The sequence below is a fragment of the Jaculus jaculus genome, chromosome 13, assembly GCF_020740685.1.
Source record: "Jaculus jaculus isolate mJacJac1 chromosome 13, mJacJac1.mat.Y.cur, whole genome shotgun sequence".
NCBI classification, from domain to species: Eukaryota; Metazoa; Chordata; class Mammalia; order Rodentia; family Dipodidae; genus Jaculus; species Jaculus jaculus.
The window spans coordinates 6,218,577-6,235,851 of NC_059114.1; the positions used below are offsets into that span (position 1 = coordinate 6,218,577).

Consider the following 17,275-nt stretch of genomic DNA (forward strand, 5'->3'; position numbering starts at 1 on the left):
AGGGCATATGATGTCCAAGGAGGAGGAGGAGGAGGGGGTGGAGTGGGAGAAGGAGGCTCCTCGGTGGTCACTATCAGGGCAAGGTGCCCAAGGGGGAGGAGGAGGAGGAGGAGGAGGAAGTCCTGCGTGGCCACCTTTCCCTCAAGGTGTTCAGGGAGGAGGAGGAAGAGCAACCTGGCGTCCACCCTGAGGACACGGTGCCCACGGAGGAGGACGAGGCCCCTCATGGCCACTCCTACGGGGGACGATGCCCAGGGAAGAGGCAGGGGGGCGGGGGGGTGGGGTGGGGGGGAAGGAGAGCCCTCGGTGACCACTCCAGGCTGGGCAGGGCAGGGCAGGGCAGTGCCCGGCGCGGGGCGGGCCTCCTGGGCGCGGCCGGTTGGGGGCGCGCTGCGCATCGGGGGCGCGCGGCGGCCCGGGTGTCCCCTCCCCTGCCCGTCCCCCCCCCACCGTCGGGGCGGCGGCGGGAGGAGGAGGAGGAGGAGGAGGAGGGGGAGGAGGAGGAGGAGGAGGAGGAGGAGGGGGAGGAGGCCGCGCGTCCCGGCCCCGCCGCTCGCCAACATGGCCGACCTGGAGGCCGTGCTGGCCGATGTCAGCTACCTGATGGCCATGGAGAAAAGTAAGGCGACCCCGGCCGCCCGCGCCAGCAAGAAGATCGTCCTGCCGGAGCCCAGGTACGGTCCGCCCCGTCCGATCCTCCCCTGCCCATCCCACACCCGCCCTCCTCTCCCCCCCCCCCACCGCCCACCCGCCCAGGTCCCCCTGGCGCACCCCCCATCCCGTCCCCGCTCGGTCCCCCATCCGTGTGCCACCCCCACCTCCCGCCCCATCGCCGACCTCGCAGCCAGGCTCAGCTTTCTGGGCTGCCCCCTTCTGCCACCCAGGGCTGGCTGTCACTCCCGGGGGAGGGGGGCGGCGATGGGGGGCACGGCTGTTTGCTGCACCTCTCTCTGGGCTCCTAGGCGGTAGAGGGCACACACGACTTGATCCCAGGAACTTAAACCACTGTTTGGGGACCACTGGTGGTGGTGGTGGGGGGGGTCCCAGGAGGAGTGGAGGGGTGGGTTCATATGTCTAGCCAGGCTTCCAGGCTCTGCTCATCCCATCTGCCCCAGCCGTTATAAAGTAGACTTTTGGGAGGGCTGGGGGGGGGGGGCGGGGAACAACCTCACTTTTCTTGTGTCAGTGTGTTTCAATGCCACCTGAGCCTCTGTCCTTAACTTGCGCATCATCTTCCTGGTGCCACTTTCTTATAATAATGGGTGAGATGAGTGTCTGCTTAAAAAAAAAAAAAAAAAAAAAGCACAGTGAAAAATCGGATGCCAGGCGGGAACTTGCTGGGTAAATTATCTTCTACGCTGGCCAGAGGCTTGGTTGAGGTCGCTGGCAAGTTGTCACCACGGATGCCGGGCTGCTGATTTTACTGAGATCTGACGGGTGCGGGATTTTCCTTGTCCAAGTTCCAGGAGCGCTCCCCCAGGGGAAGGCTGTCCTCCGGGTCCCCAGGGGGTTTATGCCAGGGCATGCCAAGGCGGGAGAGGTGGGTTCACACCTTTTGCTTCTTGCCTCATTAACGCCGCCGTGAGCTGCACGTGGCAATGATGGCAGAGAGACACGCCGCCTTTATGGTTGGCCGCCAGGCCGTGCAATTCTGTGAGATGCCAGATGCAAACGCAGGCCGTCCTCCGCTCAGGGTCGGCAGTGTTTGAGCGTGAGCCACCCAAGATGGCTTAACTGCTACCTTGACATAAGGGGGGGGGCGGAAATAATATTTTGCTTATCTGTTTACCTTTGAGTGCTGTGCATGGAACCCAGGGCCTCCCACAAGCTAGGTAAAGTGCTCTCCCACTGAGCCGCCTGCACGGGGCGGGGCGGGGGGGGCTGGGAGAATCTTTTCATTCTGAGAGGTGACCAGACGGTGTTTTACAGGGGTGTTCACAAAAGCCCCCAAGAGAGAGAAAGCGTCCACTCCCCTCAAGGTGCTTGCTGGGAGAGTCAAACTTCGTACACACACACACACACACACACACACACACACACACACACACTCCCCAGGAGCCCTTGCTTCTTGCTGGTTTGGAGCTGGGGGTGATGAGCGGGGACGTAAAAACGGGGGAAGAGTGCAGCCGACCTCTGTGGACTGTTGGCGGTTTGATCCTCTTAGAACTTAACCTGGCCAGAGCTCATAGACTCCGAAGCAGGGTAAAAAAATCTCAGGCCACTGGGGAGCCTGTGGGGGAAAGAGCAAGGGTTCCCCCAGTGCAAAACCGAATTTCTTTAAAACAGCCCGTGCGTGTTTCTACCTGGGATGCAGGAATGTTTCATTTCTTTCCCCCACTGCTTGATTTTCTGCCCCTCCCCTCATGAGGGGCAGGGAATCTTTAAATATGTATTTTATATACATATACATATACATACATATATATATATATATATATTTACACACACACATGTGTAGATACATACTTATATATACATATATTGTCAATAAAGCTGAACTTGGGGGGATTTCCTTGGTGGGGGAGGGGTAGATATGATGACTAAAATTAAGAACATCTGTTCATTTATTTTTCTTGGTAATTTGAACTTGATTGTGACTTCTGCTTTTCAGCGTCCCTCTGAAATGCACCCAGGCCTCTACTTCCTTGAGGCTTGCCTTTCCCTGGTGTCCTTTGACAGGGCTTTTTTTTTTTTTTTTTTTTTTTTTTCGAGGTAGGGTTTCACTCTAGCCCAGGCTGACCTGGAATTCACTATGGAGTCTCAGGGTGGTCTCGAACTCACGGTGCTCCTCCTACCTCTGCCTCCCGAGTGCTGGGATTAAAGGCGTGCGCCACCACGCCTGGCTTTGACAAGGCTTTCTTTTAAGGGACAATTGCTGATGGCTGATCACACATCTGTCTTCGCATTTTAAAACTGAGGACTGTCAACAGGACGGCCATTTTAGGAAAGATCCCTTTGGTAATTGCTACTCTGTTGTTGTTTTTCAAAGGGATGCTTGAATTTAGGTCACGGTGGCCCCCTCAGGAGTCCTAATTGGCAGTATGTTTATCTCAGTGGCTCCGTTCTGAAATATAACCAGGGACACGGTGACAGTTGCTCCTTGTGCTGCGGGTGTGGATTCGGTTACGTTGGAGGAAGATGCCTAAATGAGTGCTGGCTGCATGAAAACGCGAAGGAATCTAAACTAGCCTTCACTCTGTCAGTATCCAGTTTTAAAAATCCTTTCCTCTTTTTTTATTTGTAGGCACAGAGATATAGGAGACAAGAGACAGACAGAGAGATTAGGCATGCTAGGGACTCCAGCTACTGCAAACAGTTTCAGGTGCATGTGTGTGCCACTTTGTGCATCTGGCTTTATGTGGGCACTGGGGAATTGAGCCCAGGTGGTTAGGCTTTTCAGGTACTACATTTACCATTGCAACATCTCTCCAGGACGCTATCCATTTTTTTCTTCCTATTTCTAGCTTATTACCTGGCCACTAAAATATACTTCCTGCTTCCTTATCTTAGTGGAGTCACCTTCTGCAGTCTTAAAAATAAACATTAAATTTTTTTGTTTATTTTTATTTATTTATTTGAAAGCGACAGAGAGAGAAAGAGGGAGAGGGAGAGAGAGAGAGAGAGAATGGGTGTGCCAGGGCCTCCACCCACAGCAAACGAACTCCAGACACATGTGCCCCCTTGTGCATCTGGCCAACATGGGTCCTGGGGAATTGAGCCTCGAACTGGGGTCCTTAGGCTTCGCAGGCAAGTGCTTAACCACTAAGTCATCTCTCCAGCCCTTAAAAATAAATATTTTTGAAAATATTTACTTATTTATTTGGGAGAGAGAGAAAGGCAGACAGGGAAGGAGGGAGAGAGAGAATGGGTACGCCAGAGCCTCTAGCCACTGTGAATGCACTCCAGATGCATGTGCCAATTTGTGCATCTGGCTTGGGTACTGGGGAACAGAGCCCTAGGTACTTAGGCTTTGCAGGCAAGCGCCTTAACCACAGAGACATCTCTCCAGCCCACCTCTGAGATTTCAGCAGAGAATCAACAGAACTTAACAATACCTAGTTAATTGTAGTGAGATGAGTCCTCAGGGCTTGGCCTCCCCTGCCTGTTACAGAGACTCTCAGAAAAGGGAACCCTGAGCCCAGGGGACAATTTTCATCCTTGGGAAGGAAAGAGGCAAACGTTTTGTTATGTTGACACATCACTCAATTAAGGAGCCAATGAGTGTAAATCCTGCTCAAGCCAACGGTTTGTTCAAATGATATCGCTGCTTTAGTTTACAGAAACATTTGTTGAGCTAATGGAGCTGATAATAGGGCCTACTGGGAGTGGCAACTGTGACCAGTGTAGGGTCTATAAACAGGACTTTTAACTGCCGTGTCAATTGCATGCCATGGTGCAAAGACTCCCACTGAGATAGGTCTACCAGGCAAGGTTGCAAAGTGCAAGCTAACGCTCAGCCAAGCCATGATTAAGATGGTTTTCTCCACCAGGTCACATTTTTGCTAGCTTTTTTTTTTTTTTTTTAATCATATTGATAAGGATTTGAAGTTACCGGTAGTCGAGAGAAGTCAAGTAACTTACACTTGGTCCCCGTAGAGTCTTATATCTGTTTATTGGGCACGTCAGTGTTGGGGTACTTTTGAAAAGCTTTCTTACAATTTCTCATACAAGGTGAAGGGGAGATCTCTGAAGATCAACTTAAGGTTCTTTTTCTAATTAAAAAAATATTTATTTATTTGAGAGAGGCAGTTAGACACACACGCATGCACACACACACATACAGAGCAAGGGGGAGAGACAGAGAAAGAGAGAGGGGGAGAGAGAGAGATAATGGGTGTGCCAGGGCCTCCAGCCATTGCACATAAATGCCAGACACACACATACCACCTTGTGCATCTGGCTTACCTGGGTCCTGGGGAATTGAACCTGGGTCCGTTGGCTTTGCAGGCAAGCGTCTTAACCACTAAGCCATCTCTCCAGCCCAAGATTCTTGTTTCTGTTTCTTCTCCTGCTTCGGTAAACAGTTGTAGGACTGTTGCTATGACCCAGGGACAGGGGCTCCCTGAAGAATCCCACCTCAGCTCTTCCTTACAGGAGTGTGGTGAGAAATACACAGAAAGACTTTTGTTGTCAAGCTGTGCATGCTTAAAGGTTCTGTTTAGCTGTGGAGTGGCGTTTAGAGTTTTATGAATCTATATTTGTCACACACATTATGCTTGCTGGGTGTTTAAATTTTTTTTTTTATTAACAACTTCCATGATTGTAAACGATATCCCATGGTAATGTCCTCCCTCCACCCTCTTTCCCCTTTGAAACTCCACTCTCCATCCTATCCCCTCCCCCTCTCAATCAGTCTCTTTTATTTTGATGTCATCATCTTTTCCTGCTCTTATGATGGTCTTGTGTAGGTAGTGTCAGGCACTGTGAGGTCATGGATATCCAGGCCATTTTGTGTCTGGGGGGAGCACGTTGTAAGAAGTCCTACCCTTCCTTTGGCTCTTACATTCTTTCTGCCACCTCTTCCACAATGAAGCCTTGGAAGGTATGATAGAGATTGCAGTCCTGAGCACTCCTGTCACTTCTTCCCAGCACCATGGTGCCTTCTTAGTCATCCCAAGGTCACTGCCATCTGAAAAGAGAAGGTTCTCTACCAAAAGTGAGAGTAGCATTAATAAAAGGGTATGAACATTAAGAGAAGTGCTTACTGGGAAGTTTGATAAGCATAGTAAATACATTTAGCCAGACAGCAACAGACGTTACACCCCTACGGCTCATGACTACCCCTGTTGTAGGTTTTCAGTATCAGGGATGTATTCCCTCCCATGGAGTGGGCCTCCAGTCCAATTAGAGAGCAGCTGGTTTCCACCATGACAGATGTGCCACTATTGCACCCATTGGCTCATTTGGCCTGGCTGGCCAAATATAAGGCTTGCAGTGTCCACTGTTGGGTATCTTCACTGGTGATTTCTCTCTCTCCCATTGAATTGCATGTAGAATGGCTTCTTCCAGCTTTCTGTCAGCTGGCCTACATGGAGGAGATTATCAGCTCAGTTCAGCAGGATTTTTCAGTGATCTTGCAGCCCAAGTATGTGGAGTCTTCAGCAATAGGGTCTTACCATCTATTCCTGGTTGGGAAACCAAGGGCCTTGCTGAGCGTTTTATAATAACTCGTTAATGATTCTCTTTGAAGACCTGTCCAGACATGGCGACCCAGTAAAGAGCAGAGCGTGGTGGTTTGCATCTGTCTGTCTATGATACTGCTACCCGCCACAGGTCAGGGAAGGATGCATTTTTCTTCCTTTGTGGAAGCAGAGCTCACTTTGTAAAGTATTAGCTGATCTGAGTAATGGATGCATAACTTGACTTATTCCCCCTTGTTTGACTTTTAGGGAGTTCCAGGTCTCTGTTCCATACCCATAGCCTTGTGTGGAAATGAAATGATGCTAAGAACAGAATAGAGGGCTGGAATGATGGCTTAGTGGTTAAGGCGTTTTCCTGCAAAGCCAAAGGATCCCAGTTTAATTCTCCAGGGCCCGCATAAGCCAGAAGCAAAAGGAGGCACATGCATCTGGAGATTGTTTTCAGTAGCTGGGCCCTGGCATGTTCATTCTCTCCCTCTCTCTCTCAAATAAATAAATAAAATATATTAAAAAAAACCAGAATAGAAGGCTGGAGAGATGGCTTAGCAGTTAAAGTGCTTGCCTGCAAAGCCTAAGGACCCAGGTTTAATTTCCCAGGACCCATGTAAGCCAAATGCACAAAGTGGTGTACGCATCTGGAGTTTGTTTGCACTGGCTGGAGGCTCTGGCACGCCCATTCTCTCTCTGTCTCTCTGTCTAGGTCTTCTCTTTCTCAATTAAATAAATAAAATATAAAAAAAAAAACAGAATAGGGTTAGGGCGTATCTCACTTCAAAACAAATCCAAATAGTCTTCAGGAAGAAAGTATTATTATTATTATTATTTTATTATGATGTAGTTGTTGTGTGGCTAAATCTCCTGCTTTTTTCTACCTAGATTCCAGTTGCGATGGTAATTTGTTTTGACCTTTTGGTTGTTATTCCATTCTTGGTCAGAGTTAATTTGCACCAGGCTCAGACTTCACGCAGCTGCCAGGTCTTAGAAATAGATTTCCTGCGCAGTTGTCGTGGACCGATGGATGGACTGACTCAGAGAAACACTGAGAAATGTTCTGAACCAAGAACCCTGCAGAGGCTGGTGAGATGGCTCAGCAATTAAGGTGCTTGCCTGCAACGCATAGCGACCTGGGTTCGATTCCCCAGGGCCCAGGTAAAGTCAGGTGCACGGAGTGATGCGTGCATCTGGAGTTTGCTTGCAGTGTCCAGAGGGCCTGGCATGCCCATGCTCCTTCTTTGTCTCTCCCTCTCCTTGCAAATAAATAAAAATAAAAAGTAAAGCCGGGCGTGGTGGCACACGTCTTTAATCCCAGCATTTGCGAGGCAGAGGGAGGAGGACCACTTTGGGTTTGAGGCTATCCTGAGATGACATAGTGAATTCCAGGTCAGCCTGAGCTAGAGTGAAACCCTACCTCGAAAAACCAAAAAAAAAAAAAAAAAAAAAAAAAAGGAAAGAACCCTGTAGATCCCTTGAGGTACAGCCAGTCCCCACTGTGACCCCACGCATCAGGTTCTTGGAGCAAACTTGAAGGTGTGCTCAGGAGGGAAGGCATGCCTCATCCCATAAGGTGATGACGCTGTGACTTGACCCAGAGCCGTGCGCGGGGCCGAGTTCATTCAGGCTGTCCTACGGTAGACGCACCAGATGGGCCGCGTCCTCCACACCACAGAAGGAGCGATGCTGGGGAAAGCTGGGGAGAGAAGTCAGGTAGGCTTAGGTAGTGGCAAAGGTGGGGTGGAAAGCCAGGCTCCCCAGCCTCGATGCATCCCGCCTGTGAAGCAGCTCTGCCTCGCCCACACGAACACCCTCGTCTCCTACTTTGTGAGGAATGGATGAAACTGTGGGCTTTTTTTTTCCCCCTTAAGATTTTTTTTTTTTTTTTTTTTTGGGTAAAGTCATGTTGCAGACAACCCCAGCCAGCTGCCGGTGCAGCTCCTGAAATGTCAGGGCAGTTCCTCCTCTGGGGCCCGTGAGAATGGTGATTGTGACTAAGTGGCCAGGCAGGTGGTGGCCCTCTGCCCACAAGGAGTGCAAGGGCTCTGAGCCTTTCCGTGCCTTGCTGGGGCTAATGACAAACCTATGACAGCATATCACTCTCCAGCGTCCAAACGGGGCTTCCACCTGCGTGGAAACAGTTATTTAGCAAAACGGGATCCCAGTTCTCCCTCAAATGTCTAATCCTGGGACAAAGGGAAAACAATATTGTGACCTTATTCTCAAGAAAAGGCACTTCCCTTTTTAAAATTTTATTTGTTAGACAGGTAGAAAGAATGAGAGAAAGAGAGAGAAGGAGAGAGCATGGGACACCAGGATCTCCTGCCACTGTGAACAAACTTTAGACACACGCACCACTTTGTGCACCCCGCCCTACGGGGGCACTGAGGAACGGACTCTGGGTCACTAGGCTCTACAAGCAGCAAGTGCCTTTAGCCATCTTTCCAGCCCAAGAAAAAGCACTATTTCAAACAGTCTTCCCCTATTAGTAAAATGATATGTATGAAGATTGTTGTGGGTAGAAATGAATTCTGTGTGTCTCTTTGTCCCTCTATGGTGTGTCGGTAATAGACATAGGAGTGGTCAGCGTTTATTCTGTCACTGATCTGATCACCTCTGTGGCCTGCAGTTGGCACCCCAATGGAGCTATGGCTCCCTCAGTGTCCCTGCCTGCCTCACATCTTTCTTCTTCCCTTTCTGTTCTCCTTATTAATCAGGCGTTGGAACTCCCAGGCCCTTCTCTGATTGCTCTGGGGGTTTAGAATGCAGAAGTCATAAGTTGGTTCCTCATCTCCTGTAAATGTCACTTCTAATTTTGGAAGTTGCATTGTGGGTTTGGCTGAGGCACGTGCATGTTTAAATACGTTCTACCGGACACTATAGGTCAAGCCCGACGGAGATCCTGTGCCCTTCAGACTCCTGGTAACTGGTGAATGACAGCTCGGAGCTGGACTTGGATTTATTCCTGCTTCCTTCTCCCAGGGCCTCAGGAGCAGAAAGGGGGGGGGGTCACAGAAGAGTGTCTGTCCTAGATCTTCATGCATGGTAACTCCACGGCTTCCTGCCAGTGAGACCTCTCCTTTTCCTGTGCCACTACTGGCCATTCCTGTGGAAAATGTAGAAGGTACTAGAAAAAGAGCCAGGAGATTTGTGTCTGGCAACCTTGGAAAGTCACTAAAGGTCACTGCATCCAGTTTTTCCACCTATAACACATCCATTTCCAATCTCCAAAGTCCCAGTGACAATCCCGTCATAAGCGTTCAGTCTGTGCGTTCACAGATACCAGAACACTTTAACAAAGGCTCCTATGGAGTCGGACACAGATGAATGGATGCGAACAGAAATGAAGACAGACGTTATTTTCCTTTATATAGCTGTTGAGATTGTGTGCACTAAGAGATGTAGGTGTGCTTTTAAAAAGTACAGTGGGGGGAGGAGGGGGCCTGCTGGAGAGATGGCTTAGCAGTTAAGCCACTTGCCTGTGAAGTGTGAGGATCCAGATTTGATTCCCTAGTACCCACGTAAGCCAAGGTGCACAAGGTGGCGCGTGTGTCTGGTGTTCATTTGCAGTGACCAAGGGCCCTGGTGCTCCCGTTCTCTATTTGCCTCTTTCTCTCTCTTTTTTTTTTTTTTTAAATTTTTATTTATTTATTGGAAAGTGACAGACAGAGAAAGAGGCAGATAGAGAGAGAGAGAATGGGCGCACCAGGGCTTCCAGCCTCTGCAAACGAACTCCAGACGTGTGCACCCCCTTGTGCATCTGGCTAACGTGGGTCCTGGGGAATCGAGCCTCGAACCGGGGTCCTTAGGCTTCATAGGCAAGCGCTTAACTGCTAAGCCATCTCTCCAGCCCGCCTCTTTCTCTCTTAAATAAATAACTAGATTAAAAAAAAAAATGGTACCAGAGGCTGGGGCTGTAGTTTGCTTAGCAGGGTGTGCTTGCCCAGCACGCATGAGGTTGGGGTTCACAGTATTGCATCAGCCTAAGGCCGTGGTGCCCCACCTCTCACCTTCCAACTGGGAAGTGAAGGCAGGAGGATCAGGAGGTCAAGGGCCTCTGTGGCTACGCAGTGAGTTCAAGGCTAGCCTGGACGACATGAGGCACTCTCAAAAAAACAAGACAAGACAAAACAAAACAAACAAACAACCCCCAAACCGTACAGGACAGCAGCAGCTGTGGGGCAGAGTGGTGGGGGAGCCCCCGAGGCCACGCAGCCTGGGAAGCAGGTCGGGGCAGTGCTGCTGGGGAGCTGGACCGTAGGTCAGCTGAGCGGGCGAGGAGGCAGTGGTGATCCTGAGAGCCAGAAGTGGCGGAGCTTCTGGTTTCTTCTTGGCTTTCTTCCTCCAGCTGCTTCTTGCAGTGCTGTGTTGAAAACCCGCACATCCACATTTCTTTTTGGTTTTTCTCAGCTCAGGCTGACTTGGAATTCACTACGTGGTCTCAGGCTGGCCTCGAACTCACGGCGATCCTCCTACCTCTGCCTCCCGAGTTCTGGGATTAAAGGCGTGTGCCACTGCTCCCGGCATTTCTAATATTCCAAAATTTCCCCTCCTCCCTCCCTCCATCTCTCCCGCCCTCCTGTAATCTCTGGCCTGTCGCCGTCTGGGAGCTCACTAACGCAAGCTGCAGGTTCTATTCCCTCCCGTCCACCGAAGCCGAAGTCGTGGGCGAAGGCGGTTGGCTCCTGGGTGTTGAGCAGGATGTGGTCCACCCGCTCGTCGTTGGACGAAGCCCACTGGCTATGGCTGGCACAGGGCACGGCTGCTGCCAGAGCTTCTGGGGAACCATCCAGTCTCTTCACGCCGGTGGGTGCCTTCCATCTGCCGTCCAGACAGAGCACCTCTGGCGAGCCTCTTTGGGACCTCTGTGGTGCCACTGGGCTCCTCTTGTTCCTCCTGTGGTGGCTTTCTGGGCCACTGTCAGCTGTTCCCTCGGCCATCCTCACGTCACGCTGCGTTCTACACGTCGCTCTGTTACATATGCAGATCACAAGTGGCCAGTTTAGCAGGAGCGATGAAATTCACAAAGATGGGGCTGCGGAGATGGCTTAGTGGTAAAGATGCTTGTTTGCAAAGTCTACTAGTCTGGGTTCAATTCGCAGTGCCCACGTAAAGCCAAATGCACAAAATGGCACGTGAATCTGTTTTTTTTTTTTTTTTTTTTTTTTTTTAAGCAGTGGCAAGAGGCCCAGGAATGCCCCCTATTCTCTCTATCAAATAAATAGAGTTTATTTTATTTATTTATTTATTTTTTCCCCTGAGGTAGGGTTTCACTCTAGCTCAGACTAACCTGGAATTCACGGTGTAGTCTCAGGTCTCAGGGTGGCCTCGAACTCATGGTGAGCCTCCTACTTCTACCTTCCAAGCGCTGGGATTAAAGGCGTGCGCCACCATGCCCGGCTAATAGAATTAAAAAAAAATGTAAATAAAATGAAATTCACAAAAACGATACAAAAAGTTGTCTGTAAAATTATCTTTTTTAATTTAGTCATGATAAAACTAGCATTAGCCACATGTCAAGGAAATTGTAGACTTCTAAGCTTTACCTCAGGGACAAACTTTTGGCCCTGTGAATGATTTAGAATTTGTGGCGGCAGTCTGGTCAGCGGTCAGTGTTTGAGCCCGAGGCCGGGAGCGAGGCGTGGTTCTGCGTGCATACAAGCTGTAACTGGCCAGAGCTGTGGCCTTCTGAGGGCTGAGCAAGCGCCAGGCATGATGGCTGCTGGCATTGTTGTGGGCCTGAACCTTTTAGGAGGAAGATAAGTTGTATATAGGCTGCCAAGGCAGGAAGGGATGTGTTTTGTGTATTCCAAGACATAAAACCCCATTATCCAAGGAAGATAGTGACTTCACATAATTTCAGTGGTAATGCTTATCTTTCCCATTTTTGTTATTGATTGTGTGTGTGTGTGTGTTACTAGCGCACACCGGCCACCGTGCACATGTGGCTGTCAGAGGACAACCTGGGATGTTCCATCTCTCCTTCCAGCTTTTTTTTAAAAAATCTTTTTATTTATTTATTAGAGAGAGAGAGAGAGAATGGGGGGGGGGGAGCAGGGAATGGTGTGCCAGGACTTTTAGCTACTGCTAATAAACTCAAGATGCATGCACCACCCTGTGCATCCAGCTAACATGGGTCCTGGGGAATTGAACCTGGGTCCTTTAGCTTTGCAGGCAAATGCCTTAACCACTAAGCCATCCTTCTAGCCCCTTCCTGCCTTTTGAGAAGGGGTCTCTCTTGCTGCCTGGGAGCCTCTGGAGTCTCGTGGCTCTGCCTCCCATTATTGTAGGGATGCTGTGATTACAGAAGTGTGCAGCTTTGTGTGTTTGTGACTTTGTGTGGGCACTGAGAAAGAGTGAACTCTGCTTTGGCAAGCACCTCTGATTGCTGAGCCATCTCTCCAGCCCCAGTAAAATATGCTTTCATGTGGTTCAGGAGGTGGAGCCCAGAGCCTGATGCATGCCTGGCCTTCTCACCCCCGAGCTTTGGCCCTAGCAAACAAATCATTCCTTTATGTATATTTTTATATTTTTTATGAGGGGGGAGAGAATTGGTTGATCGAACTTCAGATGCATGCATCACCTTGTGTGCATGCGTGGCCTTGTGCGCCTGGCTTACGTGGGTTCTGGGGAGTCAAACCTGGGTCCTTAGGCTTTGCAAGCAAGTGCCTTAACCACTAAGCCATCTCTTGGATCTGGAGATTCGAACATAGGTCCTTAGGCTTTGCTAAGCCATCTCTCCTGCCCAGCATTTCTTTTTTTTTTTTTATATGTGTGTATTTGTGTGTGACACGCACGTGTGCACGCATGCTTGTGTGTGAGTTCTTGTGCATGTGGAGGCCAGAGGTTGAGGTCGGATGTCATCCTCTGTTATTCTTTACCTTACTTTTTGAGACATGATCTCTTACTGAACCCAAAGCTCACCAATTTGGCTAGACTAGCCAGCCTCGTATCCGCTTCCCTGCCTCTGGGATCACAGGAACACGTCACCACACCAGGCATTTTACACGGGCGCCAGGGATCCAAGCTCAGGTGGTCATGATGGCTGACTGAGCCATCTCCCCAGCTTTCAAATTTACTATTTCTTATAGAGACACCCCGACTGGGAAAGGAGTTTACACAGTAGGTCCTGACATTGGGACGTTTAGTGTAGAGCGGGGTGAGAAGCGGCTGAGCTGTGTGTTGCGTGCCTCCCGGACAGGACGCCTTCCCTCTGGTTGGTTTCCAGTGGCCATGGAGAAGGGCTAGTCTTTGCATCAGACCGATGGTGATTTCTTTTTTAATCATGTGTTGTTCTTAATATTATTTATATCATTATTATTATTTATATTATTTATTTATTTGACAGAGAAAAAGGGAGAGGGAGAGGAGAAGGAGAGAAAGACAGAATGAGAGAGAGAGAGAGAAAAAAAAAATGGGTGCGCCAGGGCCTCCAGCCAACTCCCGATGCGTGTGCCCCCTTGTGCATCTGGCTAACGTGGCTACTGGGGAATTGAACCTGGCTCCTTTGGCTTTGCAGGCAAATGCCTTAATCGCTAAGCCATCCCTCCAGTCCCCAATGGTGATTTCTGCATGTGGCGCTATTTGAGCAGTGACTGAGAAGATGCCTGTATTAGTGACACTGTCTTCCCCTCCAGCCTTGCAAATGAATGACACAGAACTCTGAGAATATTCTTACACAAGGGTTTCTTGGGTGTGTATCAGTGACTTTCTTTTTTTAAAAAAAATATTTAATTTACTTGCAAAAGGAGAGAGGGAGAGAGAGAGGAGAGAACGGGCACACCAACGGCCTCTAGCCACTGCAAACAAACTCCAGATGTATGCACCACTTTGCGCATCTCACTTTATGTGGGTGCTGGGGAGTTGAACCAGTGTCATTAGGCTTTGCGGGCAAGCGCCTTAACTGCTGAGCCATTTCTTCAGCTCCCAGCTGCTTTCTGGTTGCTGTGAACAAACACTTGGCCAGAGCACCTTAAGGAAGGAGAGAGTTGATTTTGGCTTAAATTCCAGAGTGAAGAGTCCATCACGGCTGGAGCAGGGCTGGTCACATTGCTAGGTAGGAGGCCAAGGATAGACAGGAAGTAGGGCCTGGCAGCAAAATTGTAAATCCCACCTCCAGTGACCCGCTTCCTGCAGCAAGGCTCCACCTCTTAAAGATTCCATAACCTTCTCCAACAGCCCCACCAGCTAGGGACCAAGGGTCCCAGGCCATGAGCCAGGAGGAGGCATTTTATATTCAAGTCACAGTGGGGGCGCTCACTGGCTGGCTGGCTTCCTCGGTGCCACGTGGAATACTGTGCCTGCGTCCCCGTGCTTCAAATGGAGTGGCCTGCTCGCTGCGCAGCCGATGTTGCAAATCGCTCCAGGGAGAACAGAGGTTTCTTTGTGGGACGAGGCCCTTTTGGTGGACACTGTCCTGTTGGGAGTTTCATGCTGAGCACATCCTTCCCTCTGCTTTCCACAAAAGGGTGTACGTGGATCCGCACTGACTCGGCCGTGATGGGAAAGTGCTGGGCGGGACTCGGCGCTCCCCTTGGCAGGTGCGCACAGCGAGACCTCGTTTAACCCGGAGACAGTCGGCAGCCATTCACTTAACGCCCATGGCGTGGGCTTGAATTTAGAGCGTCCCTCATTTCTTTATTGTGAGACAAGTTCTCACTCTGTTGCCCAGGCTGGCCTCAAACTTCTGGGGTTCGAGGAATTCTCCTGTACTAGTTTCCTGAGTAGCGGGGATCACAGACATGGGCACCGCAGCCAGAGCTTAGAAAGGCTCCCTAATATTTATATAGTGCTTGTTTGAACTCTTTTTAGTTTTTTTCCGAGTGTCATCTCAAGTAGGGAGAATTATATTTGTTTTCTTGAAGTTCATTGTAGACATATGAAGATGCCACTTATTTCTGTACAGTTAATACATGCTAATAAAAAAGAGGTAATCGGAACTCTGTGAGAAGGCTGAAGGGATGGCTTAGTGGTTAAGGCGCTTACCTGTGAAGCCTAAGGACCCAAGCTGGACTTCCCAGTACCCACATAAGCCAGATGCACATGGTGGTGCATGGGTCTGGAGTTCGTTTGCAGTGGCTAGAGGCCCTGGCACGCCTATTCTTTCCCTCCCTCCCTTCTTTCCTCTCTCTCTCATAAATAAACAAATATAAAGTATTTAAAAAAAACTCTGTGAGATTAAATTCAAGTTGGGAAGTCGTTGGATATTCATGATTCCCTTCCTTGTGAAATACGCGTGTTTATCAGCTCCAAAGTCCAAGGAGCAGGCTTCCCTTCTGCTGGCCTGCACATTAGCTCCCACATAAAGGCAGACCTGCGTCGTGTGAACCCGGGGTCTCTGTTACCTGCTGTATCAGACCACAAAAGTGCCCCTCAGGAGCTGGGTAGATCTCATGTCTAACAGAGTCAGTGCCCACAAAGAAGGGTGTCCTTGGAAATCCTGGCCTAAGTGGGGGCCATAGCCCATCAAAGGAGTACAAGATCTGAGCCCACCGTGGGACGGCGGCCCCCATCCTAATCCCCCGCCCCTGTGGACATGTGGCATCTTGCCAGGAGGAGCGTCCCAGGTGCCAGTGGAATGAGGCGGAGGGGGAGGAGGAGGCTTCCTGGGTTGTCAGGAGAGCCCAGAGTCACAGTGACTGGCCCGAGACGAGCTCAAAGCTATGATTGGCTTTGAAGGTGGAGAAAGGGACCATGCCCTGAGGTGTGCAAGAGACCCCTAGGAACAGCAATGTGGCCTCACTTAGAAGTCTGCTCCCAGGCACATGGTGGTCAGAGCCCAGGAAGACCGGCTGCAGGCCTCTGAGCTGGGCTCAGTCCGTGAGGTGATTCCTTTCTGTTGTTTAACCACCTGCTGTCATGGAAACAAAAGAAAACAGAGTACTCCTGAGATGCCCCAGCAGGGTAGAGCAGGACACCCCAAGATCCCAGGCAGTAAGACTGGGCCCCAACTCTCTGAAAAGTGGTGATGAAGAAGTATTGTGAGGCCCTGTCTCTCCCCCTGCAGAGACTGACTGGTGCATTCTTCACCACACAGTGAATGGGCACGCCATGGCCTCTAGCCACTGCAAACAAACTCCAGACGCATGCATCTGGCTAATGTGGGTACTGGGGAACCTGGGTCCTTAGGCATTGCAGGCAAGTGCCTTAACCACTAAGCCATCTCTCCAGACCATGAATAGAATAAAAAAAAAAAAATTACCATCTTATAATTTTTTTTTCTCTTTTTTTTGAGGTAGGGTCTCACTCTAGCCCAGGCTGACCTGGACTTCACTATGTAGTCTCAGGGTGGCCTCAAACTTATGGCAATCCTCCTACCTCTGCCTCCCGAGTGCTGGGATTAAAAGCATGTGCCACCACACCCAGGCCATCTTGTGATTTTTAATGGAAGTATTGATTTAGGTAAAGATAATCAATATTGAGGAATCAGTGAATGAAAGGTCAATGTCAAGTTTTTTTTTTTGAGAGAGAAAGAGGGAGAAAGAGAGAGAGAATTGGTGCCCCAGGGCCTCATCCACTGAAATTGCGCTACAGATGCTTGCGCCACCTAGTGGGCACGTGTGACCTTGCACTTGTGTCACCTTTGTGCACCTGCCTTAAGTGGGATCTGGAGAGTTGAACATAGGTCCTTAGTCTTTGCAAGCAAGTATCTTAACCACTAAGCCATCACTCTAGCCCAATGACAAGTTTTTATTTATTATTATTTTTTATTAACAACTTCCATGATTGTAAACAATATCCCATGGTAATGCCCTCCCTCCCCTTCCCTCCCCTTTTGAAACTCCTTTCTTTGTTATAAACCCTCCCCCTCTCAATCAGTCTCTCTTTTATTTTAATGTCATGATCTTTTCCTCCTATTATGATGGTCTTGTGTAGGCAGTGTCAGGCACTGTGAGGTCATGGATATCCAGGCCATTTTGTGTCTGGGGGGAGCACGTTGTAAGGAGTCCTACCATTCCTTTGGCTCTTACATTCTTTCTGCCACCTCTTTCACAATGGACCCTGAGTCTGGGCAGATGTGATAGAGATATTGCAGTGCTGAGCACTCCTGTCACTTCTTTCCAGCACCATGGTGCCTTCTGAATCATCCCAAGGTCACTACCATCTGAAAAGAGAAGGTTCTCTACCGAAAGTGAGAGTAGCAT

At 49.7% G+C, this 17,275-nt stretch overlaps 1 protein-coding gene across 3 annotated transcripts in view; it reads left to right on the forward strand.

The window, feature by feature from the left end:
* The first annotated feature begins 561 nt into the window (after window positions 1-561).
* Grk3 (G protein-coupled receptor kinase 3) overlaps window positions 562-17,275 on the forward strand; it is a 133,423-nt gene continuing 116,709 nt past the window's right edge. For 2 of the 3 annotated variants that reach the window (XM_045132678.1, XM_045132679.1), the window contains exon 1: window positions 562-674. In XM_045132678.1, coding sequence (XP_044988613.1) covers window positions 562-674 — 113 coding nt within the window. The remainder of the gene's footprint in view (window positions 675-17,275) is intronic. The other variant, XM_045132680.1, reaches the window with a different exon arrangement.